Source organism: Lynx rufus, unplaced genomic scaffold (genome assembly GCF_022079265.1).
Source record: "Lynx rufus isolate CCGP_SWC_20201006 ecotype Redwood Valley unplaced genomic scaffold, mLynRuf1.p SCAF_4, whole genome shotgun sequence".
NCBI lineage: Eukaryota > Metazoa > Chordata > Mammalia > Carnivora > Felidae > Lynx > Lynx rufus.
In genome coordinates this window covers 161,357,490-161,384,922 of record NW_025814856.1, presented here as the reverse complement: position 1 = coordinate 161,384,922, position 27,433 = coordinate 161,357,490, and the positions used below count along the sequence as shown (strand labels likewise).

The 27,433-nt window shown below is 41.4% G+C and overlaps 1 protein-coding gene across 1 annotated transcript in view; it reads right to left on the bottom strand.

The window, feature by feature from the left end:
* The window catches only part of CNTNAP2 (contactin associated protein 2), a 1,378,773-nt gene that overhangs the window by 742,744 nt on the left and 608,596 nt on the right, over window positions 1-27,433 (bottom strand). The window contains exon 11 of the mRNA XM_047095265.1: window positions 20,024-20,130. Coding sequence (XP_046951221.1) covers window positions 20,024-20,130 — 107 coding nt within the window. The remainder of the gene's footprint in view (window positions 1-20,023; window positions 20,131-27,433) is intronic.

Here is a 27,433-nt window from a genome sequence, read left to right as displayed (position 1 = left end):
AAAAGTAAAAAAAATCAACTGGGCTTAGTTTAGAAACATTATGTACACATAAAAAATATGCACCACATGATTGGAGCTCTTGGATAAAACTCATTAACTTACTATTAGAAAGTTACTAAATTACTTCCTAGTTTTATTACAAAACGCAAAAAAAAATGTTGTTTTTTAAAGGATAATTAGCTTTTTCATTAAAAAAAAAGAAACCAGCTTGAGGAAGAAAGAACTCCTTTCTTAAAGAAATGTAGAATTAAAGAGTGAAATCGTTGCTCTGTGAATTCTTGGTACTGGTATCACTCTTAAATAGTGTATGGAGATCAGAACAAAAGGAGAAAGTGCTGGGTGGGGTTCAAAGAAGTGCCAGGTTGGTATTCGTGATGTTCTAAATGTACCACCTTTTGTCTCTGACATGAAAAAGGTAGCCAGAGGCGTGAGAGACTAAAAAGATTGGGGTTGTCTGTCTCACGGCCAAAGAAGCTCCCCATCTATTTGTCTAGATTCCAAATGGGAGACCATGCCTCCTCTATGATTATTTTGTAAGCTGTGAGTGTGTTGTAGGAAAAGTAAACATGTTGGAAATGAAGTACTGTGGTAAAACGAAATTGACAAACATTGACATATATCATGTATTCCATGTAATGAATCTTTTGTAAATAATGACGATTGTTGTATTGCTTAGGAATTATGAATTAATAATGATTCAAAACTTATGGACAACACTTTTAAACTGTCAAAGCCAACTTTTGGAGATTTCTCTCCTGTTTTGGCATCAGTTGTAATTTTACTTTAGGAGAACATTTTTTTCTCCTGATCATTTGTATTTATCTCAAACACATGTTCAGTGTGGAAAACAGACTTTGGAATGAGTGAGTCAAATTTATAGTCTCCTGTTTTTTCACCCATCCACCAACCATGGCTGGGGTAAGAGGGCCCTAGGGGACCCCCTTTCCTTCTGAAGTCCTCTTGGCAGTATATTCTGCAGTGGCCTGCTTCTTGACCATGTCCTGCATCCTGGTGAGGATGAGGTAACTAAAACTCTTGATCTCAATGTAATGGAGAGCCTAGTTGGCTAGTGATTAAAATGATACTAGAAGGCTAAGGTAGGACAGACAGCAAATTCACTCTGTAAAATGATGCTAAATAATGGCTTTCAGCTCCCAGAATCTGTTGAATTTGGAGTCGTAGGAAGGAAAGAGAATAAACAGAACCCCAGGGAGGCTCATCTTCTGGCTGGATGGAGAGAATGAAAGGGGAGTTCACTGCCTACTCAAATTGGTATGAGCCATCTGCATTAGAATATTCTAGAATCGTCTAGTGAAGCTCATTAAAATGCAGATTCCCGGAGCCTATGACAGATCTTATGAATCAGAAACTCTTGGAATGGTGCCCTGAAAACTGTACTTTATAGATTTACTCAGATAATTTTCAAACTAAAATGTAAGAATCATTGGCTTAGAGAAAACAAAATGAAAACCAGATATACAAAGAACTGACTGACTGGTCATCCCCAAGTTCAGTGACTGCAGCTCAAATGCTTCTTCCTTTCAGTTCCCACAAGTACCTAAGAGTTAACTGCCAGATGAAACAATCTGCAGAGAAAATTTCTGACCACATTCCAGGCAGTGGAAAGGATTAAACTTTATATTAAAGGCTAGCTTTACAAGGAACAAAGCAAGGAGTGGTAGTGTTTTCTGCCCTAAAATTTCTTTAACTGGGAACCTGGTTTTCCCTTTCACAACTAGATATAAACCAGCTTAAAGTATAACTGATGGGAGAAAATGACAGTGATTGAATCCCACTCATACCAAAACAAAAATTGTTTTCTTTCTTTCTTTCTTTTTTTTTTTTTTTGTACATAAAGAAGCAAATATCCAGTGACTCCATTATATTTCTTTGACAGGGTATGTATTAACCAGAAAGGTAAAAGAAGGAACTGTATTCTATGCAAAGGCTTGTACAAAACATTATAATGTGCTCCAAAGGCTTGGAGAAAAGGTAAAGGAGATCACAGGGAGACAGACCAAAAAGCAGATCATGCAACATTCTGCGATGTTAACTTACTCAGATTTTACATGAACAAGGTTAAAGAATTATTGGAAGGTGTTAACCTCGTAAGTGATGGCATCGAATTCTCACTTTTGAAATTTCAGTTTAGCAGAGATGTAAAACATAAACCGAAGCCTCTAAAATCAGGAATTGGAAGGTCTCTGCTGTTCCTCAGAAGTGAGAAGAGCCTGGGTGAAGACACAGCCCCCAAGAGGAAGGTGGGACACAAACGATATCCCAGAAGGAGAACACGCTGACCCTGGCGAATGATTGGATGTGGGGGTTTTAGGCTATTGTTTCAGTGACTGGGTTTGCAATGGTTTAGATGTATAGGTAATACAGCAGGGAAAGCAAGTCAGGATAGAATGGGGAAATGGATATAACACATAGGATACTGAGATGTTCATACATTTCACAAATATTAAGTCCCTACTGTGTGCTGATCTCTGTCCACCAGGCAGGGTTTTTTTTTTTAAGTTTATTTATTTATTTTTAGAGAGAGACGGTGTGAGCAGGGGAGGAGCAGAGAGAGAGGGAGAGGGATTCTTAAGCAGTCTCCATGCTGTCAGCACAGCTGGAACTCACAAGATCGTGACCTGAGCCAAAATCAAGAGTTGGATGCCTAACTGACTGAGCCACCCAGACATCCCATTAGGCAGTTTAATGGATCCAGCAGAATGTTCTGGATTAGCAATATAGATGAAGGAATTTTCACCATATAAATGGAAACTGAAGACATAGTTTGAGAATTAAGGGGAAGTATGTGAGTGAGAAAGGAAGCCTGAGGACAAAGCCAGGGAGCACCATCATTTGAGAGTGAGGCAGGGGGTGCCTGGGTAGTTCAGTCAGTTAAGCATCCGACTCTTGATTTCGGCTCAGGTCATGATCTCATGGTTTCTGAGTTCAAGCCCTGTGTCAGGCTCTGTGCTGATAGCACAGAGCCTGCTTTAGAATATCTCTCTCTCGGGGCACCTGGGTGGCGCAGTCGGTTAAGCGTCCGACTTCAGCCAGGTCACGATCTCGTGGTCCGTGAGTTCGAGCCCCGCGTCGGGCTCTGGGCTGATGGCTCAGAGCCTGGAGCCTGCTTCCGATTCTGTGTCTCCCTCTCTCTCTGCCCCTCCCCCGTTCATGCTCTGTCTCTCTCTGTCCCAAAAATAAATAAACGTTGAAAAAAAAATTTTTTTTAAAAAGAATCTCTCTCTCTCTCTCTCTCTCTGCCCCTCCCTGATCCACATGTGCTTTCTTTCTCAAAATAAATAAATAAACTTTAAGAAAAAAAAAAAAGAGAAGAGAGTGATGTAGGACGTAGACTGGGAACAAAGGCATCCGTCAATCTGAACCAAAACAAAGAAGTAGTGAGCCACAGAAAACAAAGAAACCTGCTGTAAGGAGAAAGCAAGTTCTATAAAACGTAGATGCCCCCGTTAGATACATTAGCATCAATTTGCCGATGGGGAGGTCACTGAAGAGAGCAGATTCAGGGAAGCTGAGAAAATGGAAGCCATATTGGGAGGCGGACCGGCATGGCGTGAGGAGGAGAGAGAGAGGAAAGACCACATCTTTAGACTATTTGGCTGCATTTATAAGAAACGCCGAGCAGGAGTCAAAGTTCTTCAACACTCGTCATTGCATTCCTACCCTATTTCCACAGCTCTGCATTCTAGTTTCTGACATTTCTTACTTCCTTTCTCTTACTTGTCTTACGGTCACCAGCAAGCTTGACGACAGATATCTGATGCTCTCCTGAGAACAGGTCTGGGAGGAGAGCGAGAGGGAACGCCCCAGAAATGGAGATCCATGATAACACCAGCAGGGACTACACTTGAGGGCCCATGATGGTGCCCGTAGTGAACACCCACTTCACATGCATTTTAAATTCTTAAGAGAAGAGAAGAGAAGAGAAGAGAAGAGAAGAGAAGAGAAGAGAAGAGAAAAGGAAACCTTGTCAGGTAAGCATTACTATTGTTCTCATACAGGAAAGTGAGGATCAGGGAGGTTAGGTCACCACCTTGGACCACACACATGGTAAATTCCAGGCATGGGGTTGGCACCCGTCTGTCTTAATCCGGCATCCACTCTTCTTTGAAACGTCACAGGGAGGAAGGAAACGTTGAACACGAGGGGAGTTGAGAGAGTTGAAACTCAGTGTGGTCTGACAGCTTTGCTTCTGGACCCTGAAGACCAACCAGCAGGACAGGGAACAGGGGCTGGTGGGCCAGGAAGCTCACCTCCCCAAACCCAACTTTGTATCGTCTGATGAGACAAGTCACGCCTTTAAGGAAAATGCAGCTAACAGAGTATTCTTAAAGACACCATTTTCAAAAGCCAAGGAGCTGAATATGAGCCACGCAAAGAATGAGGCTGTGTTGTCAACGACTGCTCTGTTGTCCCTTGCGGACAAGTCTTAGAACCGTCCCAGTTCCTGGCTGTGTGTCCATTGCTCTGAAGCCTTAATCACAGCGACTCTTTTTATCGCAAAGACAGGAAGATCTAACCAGAAGCCTCATGTGTTTCCTCAAGCAAAGCAACAGTTTGTCCCACAGTATCTTTCACAGGTGTTCACCCCAGATGCTGAAACAGTAACCGATGCTTGAACCAGTTCTCATGAGGCTCCTTCTCCACGTGGGGAGGAAACAAAGGGACACATCCTCATTACAAGGTCTGATCCACACCCCTTTGACTCTGATCTTTCTGGACCTGCAAGAGATCCATTTGCTCAGACTTAGCCCGAGAGGCACGAGAGGGGAGAAGTGGCAGTGATTCTGACATGAAGAACTTTCACTGTTACTTTTATGTCTTCTATGACTTACAACTCTACAGGTTGCAAAACACTTTATCCTAGTTGGAACTACAGTGTTTCAAGGTCACTTGTTTGTTAATCTATAGCAATCCTTAAAAAGAAGCTGGAAAGAAAGAGAAAATTAAGGAAATGGGTACATTTATTCCATTTAAATAAATCTCTTTGCTCTTTTGCCTGGTTTCTGTCCCTTAAATCCTCCCAGATTTACAACTGAATGTTGGTAATTGCTGAAAATAGCCACAGATTGTACAGAATAATTGGCTCTATTTTAAGACACACATTTTAGTGTGTATACTATATGCTATGGCTACAAAGTAATAAAATAGATTTCTGAGTGTTGCTTCTGGAATTCATTGTCATTATTTTTAGTCACATATCGTGTATATGTGTGAGCATAGCAACATTTTGTAGTTTGAAGGTCCTTTATAGTTTTTAGAAGTTACAAAATAATACAATTAACTGCTTTGAATTTAGTCATTTTGTACCGGGCAAATATTGATTTCTTTCCCAACACCTTTAATTTCTAATGGAGCTTGAAATTAACTTTGGATTTTAATTCTATTTTATTCTGGGTTTGTACATCAGGGCCATTAATAACGTCAGGAGAGCGCTGAGAGAACTGTTTCTGAGCCAAGAGCCCACAGCAAGCTTTGCAGCATTTGGGGCCTCATCCTTTGCAGACAGGAGGAAAGTCTGTGTGGCAATGTATATAGCATTAGTAATTTATGGAGGAGCAACCAAGTTAAAAAAGGGAGCCTGTAAAAAGTCAGCCTCTGATCACTTGCTAAAGTTTGCATCATTGTGTGTGTGTGTGTGTGTTATACATATTTAGTAAGATTCAAAATAGGGTAGCAAAGAACAGAATTCTACTAACCAAATGGGCTTTGGAAAAGAGCCTTCTGATTCATAAGGTAATAGTCTATCTAGTATATATGTACATGGTATATGGACACAAATTTGTATCAATATAAATATATCACAGATATGACCTACAAATTTTAAAATAAATGCACTCTCATGAGGCACCCAGGTGGCTCAGTCGGCTGAGCCTCCGACTTCAGCTCAGGTCATGATCTCACGGTTTGTGGGTTCGAGCCTCACGTCGGCCTTTATGCAGAGAGCACGGAGCCTGCTTTGGATTCTCTCTTTCCCTTTCTCTCTGCCCCTCCCCGATCATGCTTTCTTAAAAATAAATAAACATTAAAAAAAATAAAAAATAAGCGCATTCCCTTCATGAAGTTTCAGAATGTTGTTAAAAGATTTTATGTTGTCTCTACAGAACGGGGTGATTGTAATTCACTGGTGCTGAGACTCCTTGCAGGTCTCTGCATTCGTGTGTGCCCGTGGGCAGATGAGACCAACCTCCTTCTCAGAGATTCCCCAACTTGCTCCCACCTCAGCCGCTGTCAGGGGATGAGCATCAGTGGCGACTAATCTCAGAAACCGGGATGTGGCTTCTCTACCACATCGTCCAATATATTAACTTGTCAGGGCCACATCGCCAAACGGCCACCTCCGGAGTCTCTCTCCCCATCATCCCTGCTTAAAGTCTTCCTTCTTTGGTTGAGAAGTAGCAGGGAGCCACAGCGTGGAAAAGAGAATTGGGACAAAATTCAGGAAAATGGGGTGGCTGCAGACATTCTGAAAAGAAGACTGTAAAAGGGCAACAGTTTAGGGCATTCGCTTATTTTTTTTTAGGTGCGGTCTCTAATCTTAACACACTAGTATATCAGTGATTATTTCAAAATATCTACTACCCCCCTCCTCTTCAAACTTTGTTGATTTGATCTTGATGTTTTGTAAGTCTACGGAGAACAAGGCCATTTTCCCAACCATCAAAGTTCTATTTGTTACATTTTTGAAAAGCACAAACTTCCACAAGACTCAAGAGTGACTTTCCACTGGGCATCCTTATTAAAAAAACACATGGAAATAGTTTTCTTAAACCAATCAATATAGAGACTGCTGGAATCTAAATCATCCCAGCATGAAAATTACAGTTTGTGCAGATTAAATTTGTTTTTTTTATTATTACCACATGTGCAATTGGTGTTAATCAAGTGTCAAAGTGAATCCATTCTTTAGCTAAGGAACCACATGTGGTAGAATTTAGGGCCCCGTGTTCATTTACCTCATCTTAAGATAGGTGGTGTGTGGGAAGCTTAGGGTGATGATAAGTAGAAAAAAGCAGCAACTTGAATGCAAACTGAATCCTAATTCGAAATCCCTCAGAAATTTTTATACAGTGAGTAAGTTCCTTGGGCTTTAAACAAATATGCCTTTACAACGTGTGAGTTCTTGTGACATCCACTCTATATGGGTAAGAGACAGGGAAAAAATGTTTTCCGTTAATAAACTTTCTCTTGTGGCTGCTAATAGCATTTCAAATGCTTCTCAATAAATTTGTCTTCCACATTACTTCTGTCCAGTGAATCACTCTATATCATTATTTTTATCTCTAAAACACGCATGAGCCCCCAAGCCTAGTCCAGGCTGCAGACATAAGCTTAGCGAAACGACCTCTAACCCGTGCAGCCAATGGCACCCAGGCGAAGCAAAAGCTGCGAGACAGAGTTGATGCTGTGTTTCATCCGGTAATGCTGGGAAGTGTGTCCCGAGCGGGGGATGCAGTGTGGCTGAAAAGAGGATTCGTTCTGCAGTCACTGCACTTCTGTCGCCCATCACCGATTCGGCCTCCTCTCCCAGGGTTTGTTGCACTCCGGCACCGTTTGGATGACTGGCCTCGTGGCTGATGGGCCACATGGCCAGTGGCGACAAGACGGGATTCAGGCCTCCCCAGATGGTGCCGTAATCACAGAATAGTAGGTGCTCCCACTAATAAGGGGCAAGTAGGGCCGCTTGGATTTTCCTGCCTGCCTTCCCAAGGGCATCTAATACACGTGTCGTCCCACGCTTCTCTCCCAGCGCTGCATTACTGATCTTGTCTCCCCTGTACAAGTTCACGATACTTTCTTCTCTCTCACATAATACAAGCCAGCTTGATTTAACGAATTATACAAAGGAAAGAATTATACAAAGAATTATATAAAAGAATTATACTCAATGTCCTTTTGGACAATGAGTTAACCAAGCTTGTTCCATTCACCCAGCTTCCGGTACGTTAGGAACTTTTGAAATAATCTGGCCTGATTAAATTTGGGTTTTATTTATTCAGAGAGTCTGTATCTAAGTCACTTAAACCATAAAGAGGTCTTAATATGTATTTCCTGAGTAGGAATATGCCTTCCACTGAATACCTGAATGTTCTCTAAGAAGGGCAACTCAGCAACAGACAGCCATATGGTACAGAAAACACATAGGGTTTTCTAGACTTCTGAATTCCATTGCAGTTATATGGACGGAAAGAATTTTTCTCCAGCCAAACTCTTCAAGGTGTTTCTTTATCCAATCTAACTGGATGGCCTCACTTGGCTTTCTCCAGCACAGTGAAAGTTGATCACGTGACTTGGCAAGCAAGACATGTTTAATTGATGTCTCCACAGGACTGGATAGTGGTGAAAAGTATTATTAGGACATTTTGATGCCTGCTAATGAGTAATGACAGTGATTTTATAGGTGCCAAGTTTGTCTGGCATTTGATGCCAGCATCTGCGATGGCAAGAAAGGTCTTTCAAGAATGGGGTAAGGCATATTTTGCAGACGGGAGCCATCACGGTAGCTTTGACACAAAATTATATGATGAGACCAAGGAAGCTCAAGTCATTGGACATTTTTCTTACTTTACATAAAAGTTACATTTTTAGTCAAGTCCATTTACAGTATTTCACTTGCACTTGGCTAAGATAAAATATTTTATTTTTTTAATGTTCATTCATTTTTTTGAGAGACAGAGAGAGAGTGAGCAGGGGAGGGGCAGAAAGAGAGAGAGAGTGAGAGAGAGAGAGACAGAGAGAGAAAGAGACAGAGAGAGAATCCGAAGCAGGCTCCAGGCTCTGAGCTGTCAGCACAGAGCCCAACATGGGGCTTAAACTCACGAACCGTAAGATTATTACCTGAGCCAAAGTCAGACAGATGCCTAACCAACTGAGCCACCCAGGCACCCCAAGATAAAATATTTTAAAATATTATACTAGAATTTGAAAGCAGTCATATGAACACATCCAAAAAAGGGAACGAGCAACACTTTCTTGGAAACTGCTACACTTTCCATGGGAAACTTTTGCTTTTAGTGGCATTAGCCATCTACAACAAATATAACAGAAGGAATTATTTGCACAGATAAACATTTTCATTCCAGATTCCAACAATCTGAACTATATATTCTTTTGCCAGGAGGGCTTGGAAAGGAGGAAGAAAAGCAGAAGGCAGTCATGATAATGAAAGAAATGAAGAGAGTTCTTTGTTTACATTGACGTTGGAAAAACAAAAACAAAACAGAAACCAATCATTCATTCTTCAGATTTTTCTCATGTGAATGGTGAAAAAAAAAATCACTAGATTCATTACTGGGTAGTCGTTTTCATAGACAGCTTAGCAAACCAAACCAAATGTCCTGAATTTAAGGAATAGAAATTTGACACAGCTGGGTCACAGATGGGAGGCGATCCTGACAGGAGAAAGCTTCTCAATCTTTAGATTTAGGTTAATGATCACAAAGTCATCTTAAAATTAGTTTTGTATGCTAACAGAGCTATTTATCCATCCACAGGCTGTTACCTCAGGTTATACTATAAGCTGAACAGTTGAGACAAGCTGAGTAACAAAAAACATTTGTCACCTTCGGTAAAAGAAATGTTGACTGCCGAAGGGACAACACCTAATCCAATGGCTCTTCATAAATGCTTCTCTAAATATTGTTCAGGGACCTCAGAAGTCCTCCTTCATTCCGAAATAATCACGAGCCCATAGTCTTGTTAGGGGAAACTTTAATGTCATTTACGGATTAATATAGTGAGACGAACTCAACTCTTTCTCCTAAAGAGTAAGAGTGATGAAGAATCGCATCTGAAGTCATACTTCGGTGGTGAGGTATTGAAGGGCCACTGTCCCCTGGCTAACTCAGCCTACCTACTCAACTTCACATCCTGCTGTTCCTTTGATGAGGCAAATCTCTTCACGGTGTGACATTTATAACTGTAGGTATCATCTCATGAGCATCATCGATGTTGATTATAACAGTGCCAGACATGTACGCATTACCTGTAGCCTGATGAATGAGGGCAGTGGTATTCTGGTAATCCAGCTTTACAAAAAATAAAAGTCTGGACTTCTAGGGCTTGTTAATTTCCACGGGTGCATTCTCCTACTGTAGCTGGTTCAAGCTACCGAGCCTTAAAACCAGCTCACAAATGGTTTCTCCAGCTCCTGAATATTTAACGATCTTGCTTCCAGCATATCAGTCAAAGGTTTAGAAACTCAAACTCTGCTTCTACTGTCCCTACCCCTACATTGCCCACCACCAGTTCCAATCTTAATTCCCAACCAAGAAACAAGGGGCTTCCCCAGGGTTCAGTTGGTTCGAGAACCCTTCCCCAACCACCTCGGTCCACGTTGTTCTCCCACTCATTATACATATTGGCTCTTACACCAGGTAGGCACATAAACATGTTACCTTCTATTAATGTATTAATGCCTCCTGACTGTCTGTCTTCCTTTTTTAACCAGTGTGTCTGCTTCATAAGGAAGCAGGCCCTTGTCTGTATTTCTGAAATCCGCATACTGTGTTACCTACAAAATGGACATATAATATTATTGAATGAACCGGGACCACCTATATATTAGAGGTAATCCTCTACTCCGAGTTTGTAAAGCTCAAGTCTTACAGTAGGAGCAGAGTGACTAATGTCAATATGAAAGCAAGAAATCGTTTGGTTTGGGAGATGTTTAAAGGATCAAAGGAGAGGCACATACCATATTTAACTTTAATTCTCCTTTCTTGTTGTTTGAGTAGATACAAGAGTCTGTGAAGTTTCCTTCTTTATCTGCCAATAATCAGGCTTCCCCTCTATCTCCCTTTCCTTAACTGAACCTGGCAAAGATGTCGAGGTGAGTGTTTTCCATCCCTTTTTCTCTTTACTCTGAGCCTCGGCTGAGACAGTCCCTGGGATTCAAACTACAGAGTTTAATGAATAATGTCAACTCCCTTGAGACCTAGCACTGGCATTTTATAGCCTCCGAGCAGTTCATAGGATCAGAGCTCAGTCTCTATGGCAGGCTGCTTTTTAATATGCATTCACAGATCAACTTTTTGCAGAGGCTTTTTATTCAAAGAGAATGATATATTTTTGAAACTATTGAAAAAGTCTTTGTAAAACTGAAATTAAATCCTTTCTTTCTAGGTTTAATCTCAGCCATCTTTCCAAAGCAAGGCATAAAAGAAGGGATTAATTTGAAATTTGGGCTGCCTTAGAAATGTAAAGGTCCTTGGGCTGTGTTTCTCCAAACGACCTGCACTATTTTAATCCAATGTAATTTATTTGGTTGTGGCTGAAAGGCAGAATGGCCTCTAAAAATCCCCTTCCAACATTCCTACAGAGGTCGCTCTCTCCCGTTTCTCTCCGTCTTCCTTTATCTGCGGATGCCGGGTGAAAATCTGAGAGAGGGGACTTCTTTTTGTAAGTCAGTGTGATTTCAGGAAGTGGACACCACTGGTCCCTTCCTTCGTTTCCTTTCCCTCTCTCCCCAGATGCTTCGGCTTTGGTGAGAAAGTGAGCTTCTCATCTAGAGAATACACACAACTGAGCAAGGGCTCACTGTCATTTCAATTGTGCGTGTTCCACGAAAACCAGACCGCCCCCCACCCAACACCTTGCTGGAGCAGTTTCCTCCTCACTCCTATCTCTCTCCATCCGTCGGGTAAGAAAAAAGTCCAGAAAAAAATGGAGAGATAATCTGCCAATATAATCTGAAAAGGTGAAACAATTGTTTAGGACTACAAAGTATCTGTGATAAAATATTAAGTCATTTTTCCATATGATCACACATATACATATTTTGTAAAATGAAAAGTGGCAACTTAGACCATAAGAGGTAAACATGCGATACAATTTATCCTCAGTTCACAACCTCAATGTGCCAAAGATGTGTAAATGAGTTATGATCACAAGGGCTTTTATTTTTTTGTTTGTTTGTTTTTTGAAAGTTTATTTATTTATTTTGAGAGAGAAAGAGAGCGAGAGAAAGAGAGAGAGAGAGCACAGGGGAGGAGAAGAGAGAAAGAATCCCAAGCAGGCTCCGTACCATCAAAACAGAGCTGGAAGGGGAGCTCGAACGCATGACTGTAAGATCATGACCTGAGCTGAAATCAAGAGTTGGACGCTTACCTGACTGAACCACCCAGTCCCACATACTCCCCTCTTCTTTCTCTACTCCACGTTCCCATATGCAGAATGCAGTCCACTCTCCCCACACTGGCGGTGAATGGACAAAGAACGAATAAGCAATGGTAGGAGTATAGATCTATGTGTCCCACAGTCCTGTGGTTGTGCCCTAGAGCCACTCCTTAATGACAAGGACATATCCCTTAATGACAGAGACACACGGAGCATCTGAAGTAGGTCATGGTGCACGATGAAAAGGATGAGAGGGAGGTAAAGCTGGAAGACTGGTAATTAATTGTCCACCTGATAGCAGAGAAGTGCGATCTGGTTACCTAACCAGATGCTGTGTCCAGGTCAGAAAGAGCAGACTCACCCTCCACGTGCAAATCAGCCTGCGTAGCTATTATAGTTGCTAATAAAGCCTTTTAGCTTTTCAGTGATTATGGGCTTAAATATTGAGACATCCTCAGATCTTTTCCTCGGGAATCAACTACGTCAGTGCCTCGTAACCTGAGGCTACCTGTAATCAGACAAAACTTTTGCTGGCTGTTTCTAAAGATGTGGTGGCATGTACAATAAAAGTTACAAAATGATGCCAAGTATTTTCTAAGTTTACAAAGCATTTTAAGAGCCAATATTTCACTGAATGTCCCGGAGGGAACTTGAGTTCAGACAGGGTAAGTGACCGTCCAAAACCCAAAGCCAAGATAGCAGAGAGGGAGGGCAAGAAAGTAGAAGCAGATTCAGGCCAACGCTTCTCTATCAGTGGCCAGCAGCGTGTCCTGAGAGTTTGCTTCACCCTTTAAGGGTGTAAGTGACATTCATACTAACATGCTACGGGGGTCGAGGAAACAGACGACTCACAGGTTTGGGAGAGAATTGCTGTCGTCCACCTGGGAAAACGCTGCTAACGGAGAGGGAAGGCTGGCTCTACAGCCCGAGGATTTGACATCACAACATCGAATTTCAAATCCTGAGTTCTTTTCCTTCTCTGTAATTTTCTGGTAGCAAGAATAGACATGTGATATCACCTGATGAGTAAAAGGACCATGGTCATCTTATTCCCATCTCACCCCAGGTTTAAACACGTTTGTCACTCACTTGTCCATATTTCAACGCACCTGCATCTATTTCACGGTAGCTCAGACACCAGCCAGTACATCTCTTATTTTAAATAAGAGATCATTTTTCTGGTTGCAACTTACTTTGCGTATAATTACATATTCCGGCAAGTTGCTTTGGTGAACATGCCTTCACATGCACATCGCAGTGTTTTCCTCATGATTATTTGAAACGTGCAGGTTTCTGTGCTCATGTACTGACTTCTTCCATATAATTTTTTATAACTTTATACCGCTAGTGGTTGTTCCTACTGTTATTACCATCACTACCCCCTCAGCCTTCTGCAAACCCCTCTTCTTTTACCTGCCCTCCTGTTTTCCTTTGTCCCTTTAGCTTTTGTCTCTCTTCATACTTTAGCTATCTTCATGAATTTGCGTAAAGGACAGTGATCTTTAAAAAGCTATTGATGCTTTGTACCTTCTCTGCCATTCGTTCGCTCTTTGACTCAGGGAACATTCACTGAGCACATACTATATGTGGGGCAGGCCCTGGGAATAAAATGGTGAACAGAGCCTGGCACGGTCTCCTCTGAGATATTATGGGCCTCTGGAAGTGACAGATGGTATTAAAGAATCACAAATAATAAATGTTGAATCACCATCATCACTGTGCTAAGATATATCTTAGAATAAGAGGGTTTGGCCCAATTACAGGGTCACAGAAAGCTTCCTTAAGGAGGTGGCTACTGAACTGAGATTTGAAGGATGAGTAGAACGTACCTGATAAAGCAGAGAGGGAAGATGTGCAAAAGTCCTGTAGTGGCAGCAGTGGTGGGGCAGAGGGAACAGTGTGAGGATACAGGGCATTCGTGAAAAACTGAAAGGAGGCCAAAGAGACCAGAAGGGAGAAAGTGAGGAAAAGTATGGTGGAAAATCAGGTTAAAAACTTAGCCATACTACATAGGTCTGTATAAGCCAGTTAAATTTATAGCTGAGGGATGGATTCCAATTCTTTTAAAAATTTTTTTTTCATGTTTATTTTTAAGAGAGAGAGATAGAGAGCAAGCATGGGCAAGAGAGAGGCAGAAAGAGAGGGAGACACAGAATCCGAAGCAGGCTCCAGGCTCCGAGCTGTCAGCACAGAGCCCGATGCGGGGCTCAAACTCACGAATCATGAGATCATGACCTGAGCCGAAGTTGGATGCTCACCTGACTGAGCTACCCAGGTGCCCCAATGTTTGTTTACTTCTGAGAGAGAAAGAGAGAGTGAGCAAGAGACAGAGAGAGTGAGTGAGCACGGGGGAGGAGTAGACAGAGAGGGAAACATAGAATCCAAAGCAGACTCCAGGCTCTGAGCTGTCAGCATGGAGCCCGATGTAGGGCTTGAGCCCACGAGCCGTGAGATCATCACCTGAGCAGAAGTTGGACACTTCAACCGACTGAACCACCCAGGTGCCCCGATGGATTCCAATTCTGTAAGGACATGATTATATTCAGTGAATGTCTTCTTGAGGGGGAGAGGTGGGGTGCAATGTTCAAATTCCAAGGTGTCGTCATTGATTCCTAGGTCTGTGGTCGTTCCAAACAGATGGAGGCACAAAATTTCCCATAGCCAATAAATCTAGGTGTTTATGCCCTAGGTCAGTGTGACTAAAGCAGGTGAGATTAATTTCTTTTTTTAATTATGCCTTGAATTCAATCACTTACGGGTATCCTGGATTACAAAGAACATGGCGTGTGCTATTTGGCTAGTAAAAATTTTACTTTTGCATTTGGGTGGCAACATCAGACCCTGTTCTTTCTTAGGATCTCAGAACTCAGAAATCACATAATTTTTAAATTGGAAGAGACCTGTGTAGATCATTCCATTTATCTCTTCTTACTATGTCTGGAAACAGTAATGTTTATTTATCTGCACAAGGTGAGATCTCTCTTTTCATACAAAAAATTGCAAGAAGATTTTCTCTGAGAATGAAGATCTGGTATTAATAATTCTTCTAAATGTTCAGCCCCAAACACTGTTTATATCTGTCCAATGTCCTCTTGCTTAGGAAGATAGCCAACAGCTTTCATATTGCCGAGAATATTCTGGGGATTTGGGGGGCAGTTCCGATTAAGAGGTTGATATCGTATGTAGAAGGACTGAGGCCAAAGATAGGCTCCAGAAGCATGAGAAAAAATCTGTCTACCAAGCCCTGAGATGAGGGATTGCCTTTTGGATTTAATTTATGTAGGTGAGCACCATAATTACAAAGAGTAAGGAACACATATGGAAAACATGAGATGATTATTGGATCTTTAAATTTTTTTTTTTCAACGTTTATTTATTTTTGGGACAGAGAGAGACAGAGCATGAACGGGGGAGGGGCAGAGAGAGAGGGAGACACAGAATCGGAAACAGGCTCCAGGCTCTGAGCCATCAGCCCAGAGCCAGACGCGGGGCTCGAACTCACGGACCGCGAGATCGTGACCTGGCTGAAGTCGGACGCTTAACCGACTGCGCCACCCAGGCGCCCCTTTTTTTAAAAATTTTTTTTTCAACGTTTATTTATTTTTGGGACAGAGAGAGTGATTATTGGATCTTAAAGAGCACTTGAAGCATTGGAAAGCAAGCTTGCAGAACAGGTGGAAGGGTCTATAAAGCACCAGGAAGAGACAAAGACTGTAACTATCAACATGAAGCTTCGCTCACAAGAAAGACACACTCTTATACTTTTGAGAGGGTGAAGATAAGTCAATATAACAAACAACAGACGAACTATTCAACACAATCACTCTAACCTCTTTGATGCAATTTTAAGTTTCTATGTGCTACTAGTAAGTTACAAATTCATTGAGAATGGAATATGTATCTGCATAAGAAAATTTAAGAAGATAAAACAGGGGTGCCTGGGTGGCGCAGTCGGTTAAGCGTCTGGCTTTGGCTCAGGTCATGATCTCACAGTTCGTGGTTTCGAGCCCCGCGTCGGGCTCTGTGCTGACAGCTCAGAGCCTGGAGCCTGTTTCGGATTCTGTGTCTCCCTCGAGACTCTGTCTCTGTCTCAAAAATAAATAAACATTAAAAAAAAATTAACAAGATAAAACAGCAACAGGTTAATGTATTTGCATGATTTGGTCACAAACTAACCTCTTTGGTGTTTAGGAGAACAAACACCGGGTTGCCCTTTCCTGGGACTGATCTGACCTTTGGCTTTCCCTGGGGCATTTCCTCATCCAAAGGGTGGCATCCTGGCTCCTCAGGACAGTGGTTTGTAAATGACAAGCCTCTGAGCCCCACGCAAAATGTATTTGAAAATAAATTCTCCACATATAAACACACCAACAGACAGATACGGGTCCCTTTTAATTTTCTTCAATTCTTCTGGAAAAAAGAGAAAACTATGGAAATCACTCACTTGAAACCCACTCTGCCATGAGAATGACGACAATGAATAGGAGTATGAAATTAAGTGACCAGTTATGGGATGTGGTCAGTTACTGATGCAGAAGTTCAGATCAGAGGATGTTTGTCCTAAAAGGGATGAATTAGTGAAAATTTGCTGATTACTAATGTTGCTGAAACTCTTCTCAGTGCCTTCCATAAACCACGTCATTCAATCTTAGGATGGCTTTACAAGGGTCACTGCACCCATTTCACACTGGAGCTCGAAGAGTCTGAGTGCCCAAGGTTACAAGTAAGTAAGAGACAGGGCCAGGTTCAAACTCAGGCAGTGTGACCTATCATAGAAGGGCTTCCCGGTTCCATCTTGGATCTTCCAGCCTCTGGCCTGGAAGTAGTTATGTCACCCTGAGCAACCCAAGACCCGAGGTGAAAATGTGTAGAAATAGTAGCCCAGCTGTAATCTTTGAAGCTCTACTAAATATTTAGTTATACTATGCTCTAGATTTTAGTTAGCTGTTTTTGTTCTTCCCTTTAAAAGTAGTACTGTAATAAAATTACCATAAGTCCTTTTTTTCAAAAGGGATCCTTGGTCCTCTGCAGGCAATAACAAGCTAAATTATTTCGTAACAATAACAAAGTTCAAAACCACAGAGCACAGAAAAAGCAGCAGAAAGACTCAGCTCACTGGCTTTCGAACTGTAAGAGACCTCGGTAGCTATTTAGCCAAGAGGAAGAAGTGAAGTGACTTCTACGAGAAGTCAAATGACTCACCACAAAGGCACAAGGCATGGTAATCTTGTAGTCAGCTAGCCAGCATCGGAAGCCAGTTTCTTTGGACCTCAATGCTCTTGCTACGAGTGCTATCACTGAGGCCAGATGCAATGTCGTTCATTCTGTATCAAACTGAATGGCATATACTATATATTTTTACATTAGTCTTGCTGGACCAGACCCTTCTGATTTTGAATGGATCCATGGGAGTAACTAAGAGACAAATCAAGCCTTTCAGTTTATTTGGAAGCATATAGCCTTCAATGAAGTACAAGATAAATATTTTTCACCACAAAATAGTGTCAGCGACCACTTTCTCTAATTAGGCACGGTGGTCTTCTAACCTCTACGCGCACACTTGATTTTCAAGATTTCAGTTTCACTTGGAGAAGGCCAGCAGAGATCAGGTTATGTTTAAAAGAATGACTCTACTTTTACAGATACAAAAGTGAAATAATGAACAGGTAGAAATGAACACCTGGGAGGAGATCATTTCCCTCTTTTATGTAAATACTCTCAGGACATTTCTAATACTTGGAGTCATTACTCTTTAAAAACAAACAAACAAAGAAAACCTCAACTATCCAACCTGTACCGTATATTTAAATTTAAAACAAATTAAATATTTTTAAAAATCTCTTTTTCTTTGCTGTGTCTTTAAATGAAGGAAGCAGCTATAAAAATAATTACTTCCTTTTTTTTAAATGTTTATTTATTTTTGAGAGAGACAGAGCATGAGTGGGGGAGGGGCAGAGAAAGAGGACACAGACTCAGAAAGAAAGGAGACACAGACTCGGAAGCAGGCTCCAGGCTCTGAGCTGTCAGCACAGAGCCTGATGCAGGGCTCGAACTCACAAACCGTGAGATCATGACTTGAGCCGAAGTCGGACGCTTAGCCGACTGAGACACCCAGGTGCCTCTTGCTTTCCAGTTCAATACCAAAATGGTCACTGGAGTTAGGAACCCCTTGTCATCACCACCAATTTCTGGTTCTTTGTCTTTAGTTAGAATTTTCATATTTAGGAAAAAGATCCCTTATAGTTAATGGTGGTATATATGTCACACTATATAAATTATGCTGGTGGAGTGAATGTGCGTAGTTGTATCAAAGTTACCTAAGTCAAGCATTGTTATCATATAATGAATATCACAGACTGAAACTTAACATTTTGGCATGATTGGCAAGGGGCAACTTCAGTTATATAATTCCTTTACTGTAACTACTTTCAATATCAGTTTCATTTTTTATTCATTACTTTTCCATATACCTATATAGACTTTAATGATAACCAAATTACTATCTTTTTTTAAGTTTATTTATTTATTTTCAGAAGGAGAGAAAGAACAGGGGAGAGGTAGAGAGTGAGGGAGAGAGAGAATCCCAAGCAGACTTCGCACTGTCAGTGCAGAGCCCGACGCGGGGCTTGAACTTATGAACTGTGAAATCATGACCTGAGCCAAAGTGAAGAGTTGGACACGTAACCGACTAAGCCACCCAGGTGCCCTACTATCTGTTTTTATTTTCTTGTATATCTTACTGTTAATGTTAATTTTCTAGGAGCATTTTTGTCTCGTTTTTGAGCAACTTTCTAAACACAATTGTAAGCGCAAGACAATAAATTACATTTTTCTCTGTTGAAGTCTTCTATTCTGAACACAATTTCTAACTTTTGCTACAGATAATGATATGAAAGGCTCAGAGAGCTGTACTGCATTTTATTAACCCTAGAACTCTTCTCTGATGATATTTGTGTCATTGTTTCCTAAAAATGAAGTGAAATGAAAGAAGTCTGTGTAATTAGAGGGTATAGATATTAGATTCTCAGTTTTTCAGCATATTAGGAAGAGACTGAAGAAGACAGAATCTCTTTCTCTCCCCTGCTTCCTTTCTCCCTACGCATGCATGCGTGCGCGTGCGCGCACACACACACACACACACACACACACACTGCAGACAATGGACTTCTTTCAACTATACGTTGTATGCCAAATCTGTTTCCAAAAGGGATTTCTAAATAGCCGTGCATTTTTGGAAAATTAATGTCGCAAATATAGAGTTCACATTCATTTAAAAATATTCTTGGATCACAAAAAAATTTAATCTTTAACTTTTCAGCATAAAGCGATTATGTAACACAAGGCACATCTGTGTTTTACTAGTCATTTTACGTGCCGCTTTTTACTTTTAATATCTAGAAAAACAACTTGCCTTCTTGGATTCTTGCTTTAGATACAGAACTTAATGGGCTTTATTCCACTTTCTAACTTATTTTTCTGATCTGAAAAATGTGGCCAAACAGTTGTGACGGGGCATGAGACGACTCCTGTCTAGACACTGAAGGTTCAAATTATACTGTGTCTGCCTCTCTGATGAACTGATAAATGAGGATCCAGTCAGATACATTACACTAACACAATTTCCCAAAATATCCAGACATGGCTTAGACACACAGAGGCAAATCCAAGATCAGCTTTCCCTTCCCAACCATGTTTATGGAACACTGGACGCGTGGGTCCTTCTTTTTGGAGTCATTAGGCAAGAGAGAATGTATCTTGACAACTCGGAACTGTTGTCATGTGACAACACAGTCTGGGTTCCTTAGAAGCAGCTGACCAGTGGGTGCATGCAGAAGACCCAGGGTCTGCGTGCAATTACAAGGTCAGAGGGAGAGGGAGAGGCACTCACAGTTGTGGCAGGTGGCTCCACTATACCCCGTCTCCTCGCAAGCGCACTGGAAGCTGTGCCATGTTTGCGAGCACTTCCCGCCATGCTCGCAGTGATTGGGCACACATCTGTCAGAGAAAGAGACAAACAGAAATGAACCCACACACGAATGAGATTTATGAGTGGCCAAATTCCAAGCCGTCTGGGCAATATATCATTTCAATGCCAGGTTGACTTACCCAGGCAATTAATCCTTGTTAGTTTAAGCAGATTAATATGATCCATGATGGAAGGTGCCAGGCGCACAAAAGATGATGTATCACAAGCCTGGTGTTTCCCATTTTTTGAGTAAACAGTAGAAATTAACAAACAGTGGAGAGACTCATTTGCATAGCACAGATTCATTTTATTTTGCCTTTGCACACAAAAAAAGTCACTAGCTGGATTTCCTCCTGGTGAAAGATAGGGTAGCCATCTTGTTTCTGGTCTTCTTCCATATCAAGGCCAATACCAAGTCACAAAGGGGTGACACTGAGTTTTTCATAGCAGTTTCAGTTTTTGAAAAAAGGCCATGGAAACAGCCAGAAAAGATTGCTAACTCTTCTGTACTTTTCCCCCTGTGTCCAGCTGGTGAATGAAAGCCACGTATCCAAAACATCAAGCATAATATAGGGGAAAATGTGGGTTTCATGTTGGAATCTTTGTCTTTCTATTTATGATACAGCCAGTTGTGGCTACGTAAGTTAACCTTTTACTTTTAATGTTTATTTATTTTTTGAGAGAGAGAGAGAGAGAGAGAGCACAAGTGGGGTAGGCGTAGAGAGACGGGGAGACACAGAATCGAAAGCAGGCTCCAGGCTCTGAGCCGTCAGCACAGAACCTGACTAGGGCTCGAACTCACAGACCACAAGATCATGACCTGAGCTGAAGTCGGACGCTTAACCGACTGAGCCACCCAGGCGCCCCTAGCCTTTCTTAATATCAATTTCTCTTTTGAAATATGGAGTAATTTTACCTACCCTATAAGTAGCTGTAAGGTGTGGAGGTAGTACGTATAGACTAGATGACTAACAGGCAGGAAATAGAGGGACAGCATAGGGGAGCTACAAATATTTGGACTGCAACGTCGAGGGCATAATTTCCTAGCTTGCCTGTATTCTCACTACAGTGAGGTTGAAACCTGTTCAGAAACACTCCTGTTTCAATAGCAGACTCTTTACTTCCTCCTGGTCCTACTGCCTTATTCTTCCCACCAATTCTTTTCTCCAACTTCCCGATAACCTGATTCTTTGTAATTCTGGTTAAGATGCTCACAGATAACAAAGGCATTACTCCGTATTACCATTCACAAAAGATTTCAAGATTTTAATAAGAAACTGTCTAAAATGGAAATGTCTACCCAGGTTAAAACAGTAGAATCTACCATAATGGATCACAGGCAATGGACTGAGAGGGACCCACACTGCATGGGACCCCTGAGTCATAATGCCCTGGTAGCTTCCTGCTGTGAAATTTGATAGGGCTGGTCTCAGAGACAGCATTCGTCATCCCCCCTTTCTTGATTTACCCTCAGTCATGCCTAAACCCACAGCAGGCATAATTCCATCTGGCATTGAACCTCCCATTCTTATGTAGGAACGTGGTCCCCTACAACTCTTTGCAAACCTTTAGTGAGGCAACACACATTCACTGAACACTTGCTATGTGCATAGCACATGGGAATAGAAGGCAAGTAAGATTTCAAGAACTCACAGCCTATAAAAGTAAATATATTGTATATATGAAAACTATAATGTAAGATGGAAATGAAAAGTGTCATAGTGCAGGGGCAAATGATGCATGATGGAGTTTTACATGAGGGATCATATGTAGATTCGGGGCACAATATAAAGCTTGTAGGTAGAGCCTCAATGAACAGACAAGATTAAAAGAGAACTGAGAGAAAGAGCATTGCTGGGGGAAAATACAACAGAAGCAAAAAATGCTGGATTATCATGGGGGAAGGGTGGGTGTGGAAAATTCAGTCCACCTTAAAAGGCACTTGTATTTCAAATGAATTTGGGCTTGGTGTTTTCAAGGCTTTAAGGAGGGTCCCTCTCCAAAGACCTTATGACCTAGGTGGAGGTGGGGAATAGGATTCACACAAAATACAACGCGAGGCAGAATTTAGTGAATACAAAAGGAATCGGAAATGCTATAGAAATATGGACATTAGAGTAGCTATGGGTAGAATATAAATAAATATGAAGTTTAAAGCATTTCACTGCATTTTTATGACAACATGTTGAAAATTTTCCCAGCAGAGAGTGAGAAAGCGATGACACAGACAGAGAACCGTGCCCTCCTGTACCCTCGCAGGCACCGAGGCATGGCATGGGCCTCTGCAGAGGCCCTGATTCTCCAGATCATGAGAGAAAGCAATGGGATAGACACTCAAAAATTATGAAAAACTAAAGAAACATCCTTGGTACTTAATTTTGGAATTCAGTGTGTATATGGCTTTGTGTGGTATATTTACTTTCTAAATGGTTGTGGGTTAATATTAGCTCAGTCTAATAGTGAAAGTAATTTACATCAGCTCATTATATCAATTAATTCAGGAGGAAGTGATGCAGAAGTGTACTGAGTTGCAAAAGCAAAGCCAGCTCGGAATCTCAATGTGCTCTAAATAACGCACAAAGCAGAGAAGCCACCTCTCAATGATAAAAAAGACTACCATGTACTTAAACACACACGCGAAGTGTAACCGTCAAGTGAGATTGACTGAATACTCCTAAAATTCAGTATTAAAGATTTCTTTAAAAGTGGTCTCTTATTTAAATGGGGTTTTAATATCTCATCTGGTAATGTCTGTTCCTTATAATTTGCATTTTTTAAACAGATAGTATCCTTTTGCTGGTACTGGCATTTAGTTCTTCTTTTCTTTTTTTTTTTAAAGAAAAAACATTAAGTTTTATTTATTTTGAGAGAGAGGGGGAGAGGAGGAGAAAGAGAGCGCACAAGCTAGGGAGGGGCAGAGAGAAGGAGAGACAGAATCCCCAAGCGAGCTCCACACCATCAGCACAGAGCCCTACACAGGGCTCCAACTGTGAGATCGTGACCTGAGCGGAGATTCAGAGTCAGATGCTTAACCGACTGAGCCACCCAGGTGCCCCTGGCATTTAGTTCTTGATGGTGAGAGATGTTTTATTTCCAAACAAATTGACTCAAATGTAATTTCAAACCCTAATACTTTACCACTATATTTAAAACAAAAATGTTAGGGCCAGTCACCAAGCAAAACAAAATATGAATTAAACTAGTCTCCCACTTCCTGACTGTTTATTTCTTCTCCCATGCTCCCACAAGACCATTTGCAGAGGTCCTATGCACCATTATCACATTGGTTAGTAATTGTTTGAACATCTTGTCTCTTGTAAAGCGTGAGATTCTGCAGTTAGGGATTTTCATCTTATGACTCAGCATGACGAGGTGCCTCATCTACCCAGAAAATGCCTGCTGGCCACTGACCGAAGCAATGGACGAAGGTGCCGAATATGAAGTTACACCGAGGGACAGAAGTAAGTTTGGAGGAAACATCTCTTTTACTGGGAGAACTATGGATTGGTGTTATGTATGATTTTAGTCTTACATCCAGACTCTTGCTTGAGGTAACTGTTACATGTAGAGTTTGTTTCATGGCTTGTCCTAGGTTGGAAGTTTGATTTGCATCAAATGAGACTCCCAGTGGCTCCACTGTGGTTACGGGACAGCTACTTGGGGGCAGTATCAGGACCCTGCATGGGACAAGTTGGCGAGTGTCAATTTGCTGTGATCAAAGGGCTCCAGAGGAAGTGATGCATCCAATTATCTCTGTCCCTGAGACTCTTCCAGCTTGAATCATCCCTCCAGTCGTAGCAATGCTTTCCAAAATGCTTCAGAAGCAGAAGGCATTTTTTTTCAAATAAAAGTGACTTATACCACGATACAGAAAACAAACAAAAGCTAACCTTTGAAACTTGAAATGTATAACGATTACTTACTCTAAAATCCATCACTACGGACGAAGTGGCTGTTTGGATGGATGCAACAATCCTGTCTAGGATTATGGATGACAGTTGTAGTTTTATTTTACCCTGAGTATCTCTTTTATTTCTATACTCGATTTTAATGGCAAAGCATTGGGAAAAAATGGTATTCGCAGATAGAAGAAACTGCAAATGGTTCCAGGTTTGTTTGTCACGGCTCCCTTCTGCGGATACTACTTTAACAGAGACAGCAGAAGAAAGTTTATTTCAAATCGAAAAGAATGTCAATCTGACAGCATCATGGAATGCAATGGTAGTCTTCAAAGGACTTGGAAAGTGTTTTCTTTTCTTTTTGTACGGTGCTTAATAGTTATTATTAAGAACCCAATATAAAAACCACACAGTGGTTTTCTGAAATGTGTTCGCGCAATACCAAATAATGATTAACAGTGGAGGGTTTTTCAGGACGGCTTGCTGTTACTAACATCCTGAACTACCGGTACACAAAAGTTCTCAAATGTTCGTGCATATAGGAGTCACTTGAAAATCTGGTTACAATGAAAATCCTGATTTCTTAAGTCTGGGATGGAGTCTGAGATCCGGTCTTTCTAACCTGCTTTCCAGGACTGCTCAGGCAGGTAGTCAGAGGAGCTCACTGTGAATTAAAAAACTCCAGGGCATTTAGTCCCTCCTCCCTAGGGGCTCAAGGAAGAGTCTGGAGGAGGAGAGAAGAAGCAGCCCCAGGAGGGAGGGCGTGGGGGAGAGACAGCAAGTGGGGGAGGCCGATTTGATGTATCAGGCCACTTGTCCACTCAGAGTAACAACATAATCATCTCCTAATCTCATGTAGTCGGTTTAATCATTTCGGAACCCGAGTTCAGACCCCATATGACTCCTAGAAAGTGATCACTGAATATAAAGGCAGTTTCATCTGACCTGAAAATTAAGTTCCGTATTCTCCTTCTGCGTCAGCTGAGATCCCCCACCTGCTTAGTTATGGGACAGGGGCCAGTTCTGCAGTATGTCATTTGCTTTCAGATTAGTACAAATTTTATCCCGGGACATTATATATGCCTTGTTCTAAACTTCAGAAAAGAAAACTTCAGGTCAGGGTATAGGTTATTTTGTGAACTACTGGAAAATATTTAGAGCAATTTATAAAGTGCCATCCCAGTGTAAATTACCTCTTGAATTTTATTTTTTTCTTTCATCTTGGTGCAGAATTTCATATCTGTTCATCAAGACAGGCAATTCATTTAGAAAGTTTGCTTGCTGAAATGCTGTTTTTTATACTCCTGGCTCTCAGAGCTATTTCCACAATCATGGCAGAGTTTTCTTCTGCATTACCTTTAATATTGATCTCAACAATATTTTAGTACTTGTATTTTCACACTAATTAGATTTCAATTTTAGTTGAAGGCATACTCTCTGTGGAGTATATATCACTGCCTTACATTTTTTCCTGTTCAAACTGAAATTATATAGAGAAGTAATCATAATTCCAGCAACTAATTTAGTATTTCATTGCTACATAACTTAATTTTATAGCTGTACGACCAGAAAACCTAATGTTATATTGATGGTGCTACTTCAACAAGCATTTATTTATGGAAATATTTAAATGTAGAGATATTTATTATGCCTCCTACATTATGCCCAAAGTTTCCATTAAGAATAATCAAGCATATTTGGTCCGCATCTTTCCAACAATTACACATTTCTAGACTAGCCATATCCATCAATTGTAGCCTTACTATAGAAGCACCTTAAAAGTCATTTCTATTGTAATAAACCTGAGTCCACTTTATTTTACTTTGTTAGTTTACTTTGAGTTATAATTTTACAACATATTCCGCAATGATTTATGAATAAAACATCTTTTAAGAGATCACAGGCTCTCACGAAGAGAGACCAGTAAGATCATCAGTTCCTTCACCTTCCAGGTCCATTTGTATTCAACCTAGGTAAACAGCAGTAAGCTCTTTTTAATGAGTCAGGACACTCTAAAACAAACCCTGGGGAAACAAAGAATAAAGGCAGTTTCATCCTCAAGAAATTGTATTTATTCATCACAATGTAATCGGCAAGTCAGGTCTCTATCTATGTCTGATATTAAAAATATTGGTACCAAATTAAGATAATATACCACTATTCTACGAGTATACTGAGATTTATGGAAAAGTTAATCTCTGAAGAAAGCACGGATTCAGATGAGCCCGAGAGGAGGAGGAGAAACTTTCTACACGGAGGGAAAGCCAAAGCTTGTACCAGCATGAGTGAATACAAAACGTGGCCATAGATTAATGAATTGTTGAGTTTGGCCGGAGCAGAAAGCTTGCATCCACGTTGAGGATTACAGCAGAAAGGTGTGGATGTCTGGCCAACAGCCCTTTCCTCTTTCTTGCTTCCTATGGTAACTGTTATCTTGTTCAGGTACCTTCTGTCTTTCATGTGGCCATGTGCTTTTGAAGGGAGACTAGCCCAGTCTCCAGGAGACAAAAAGAAGTAAAGAACCAGGCTTCTTAATGAGGTCATCGACCTCTAGTGCACATTGTTCTCCAAAATCTTTGACCCCCTGCTTTTACAGCAACAGAATTTGTGTCTTGACACAGAGCCATCCAGGTAAAGATACCATTTTCCAGGCTCCTTTTAATTTAGGGGGTCTGTGACTAAGCTTGATCGATGTATGCACCGTCTGGGTTAAGCCCCAAAAGGGAAAGGGCACGCGTTATTCTTGCTTTTCGGTTACTCCTGGTCTCCTTCCTAAAATGACCCTAGGATGGTGAGACCTGGAACAGGCGTCTGTGAACACATGAGGACAAGAAAGGAAAATTTTAAGGAGTCTAGTGCCTGGATAACATACCAGCCCTGGACCATCTGCTCAAATGTTTCCTGTCCCCACCTTAACTGCGCTGCCTGTTAAGTGCTGACGTCCTCAGGGCTCAGTCCTGGGTTCTGCCTAGGGTGGCTCCAAGATTCTATCGCTGGTTCAGACTTCCATGGAAAGCTTCAGACCTGTGTATCCGACCAGCTCCTCGACAGCAGCCCCTCGGAGGTGTAAGAGGCATCACAAAGGAGGTCAGGGTACTCCCCCACCTTCTCACTCTCCCGTTCAATCTCGTCTCAGCTAATGGCACCACCAGGTACGTACGTGGTCGCTCATCTCAGAAAACCCGAAGTTATTCTTCACAGCCTCCTTTCTACTGCTTCTACAGCAGACATCAGCAAAACTTTGTGAATTAACATTCAAAAGCTTGCCCGAAATGTATCCACTTTCTGTGTTTCTACTCACTCATTTCAACCCACCATCACTTCTCCCTGGATCACAATGCCTCCCTACTCATCCGCCTGCCCTTTTCCATTCTTGCCTTGCTTTAAATTATTCTCAGCGAAAGGCCAGAGTGAACTTCCGCATTATATCACA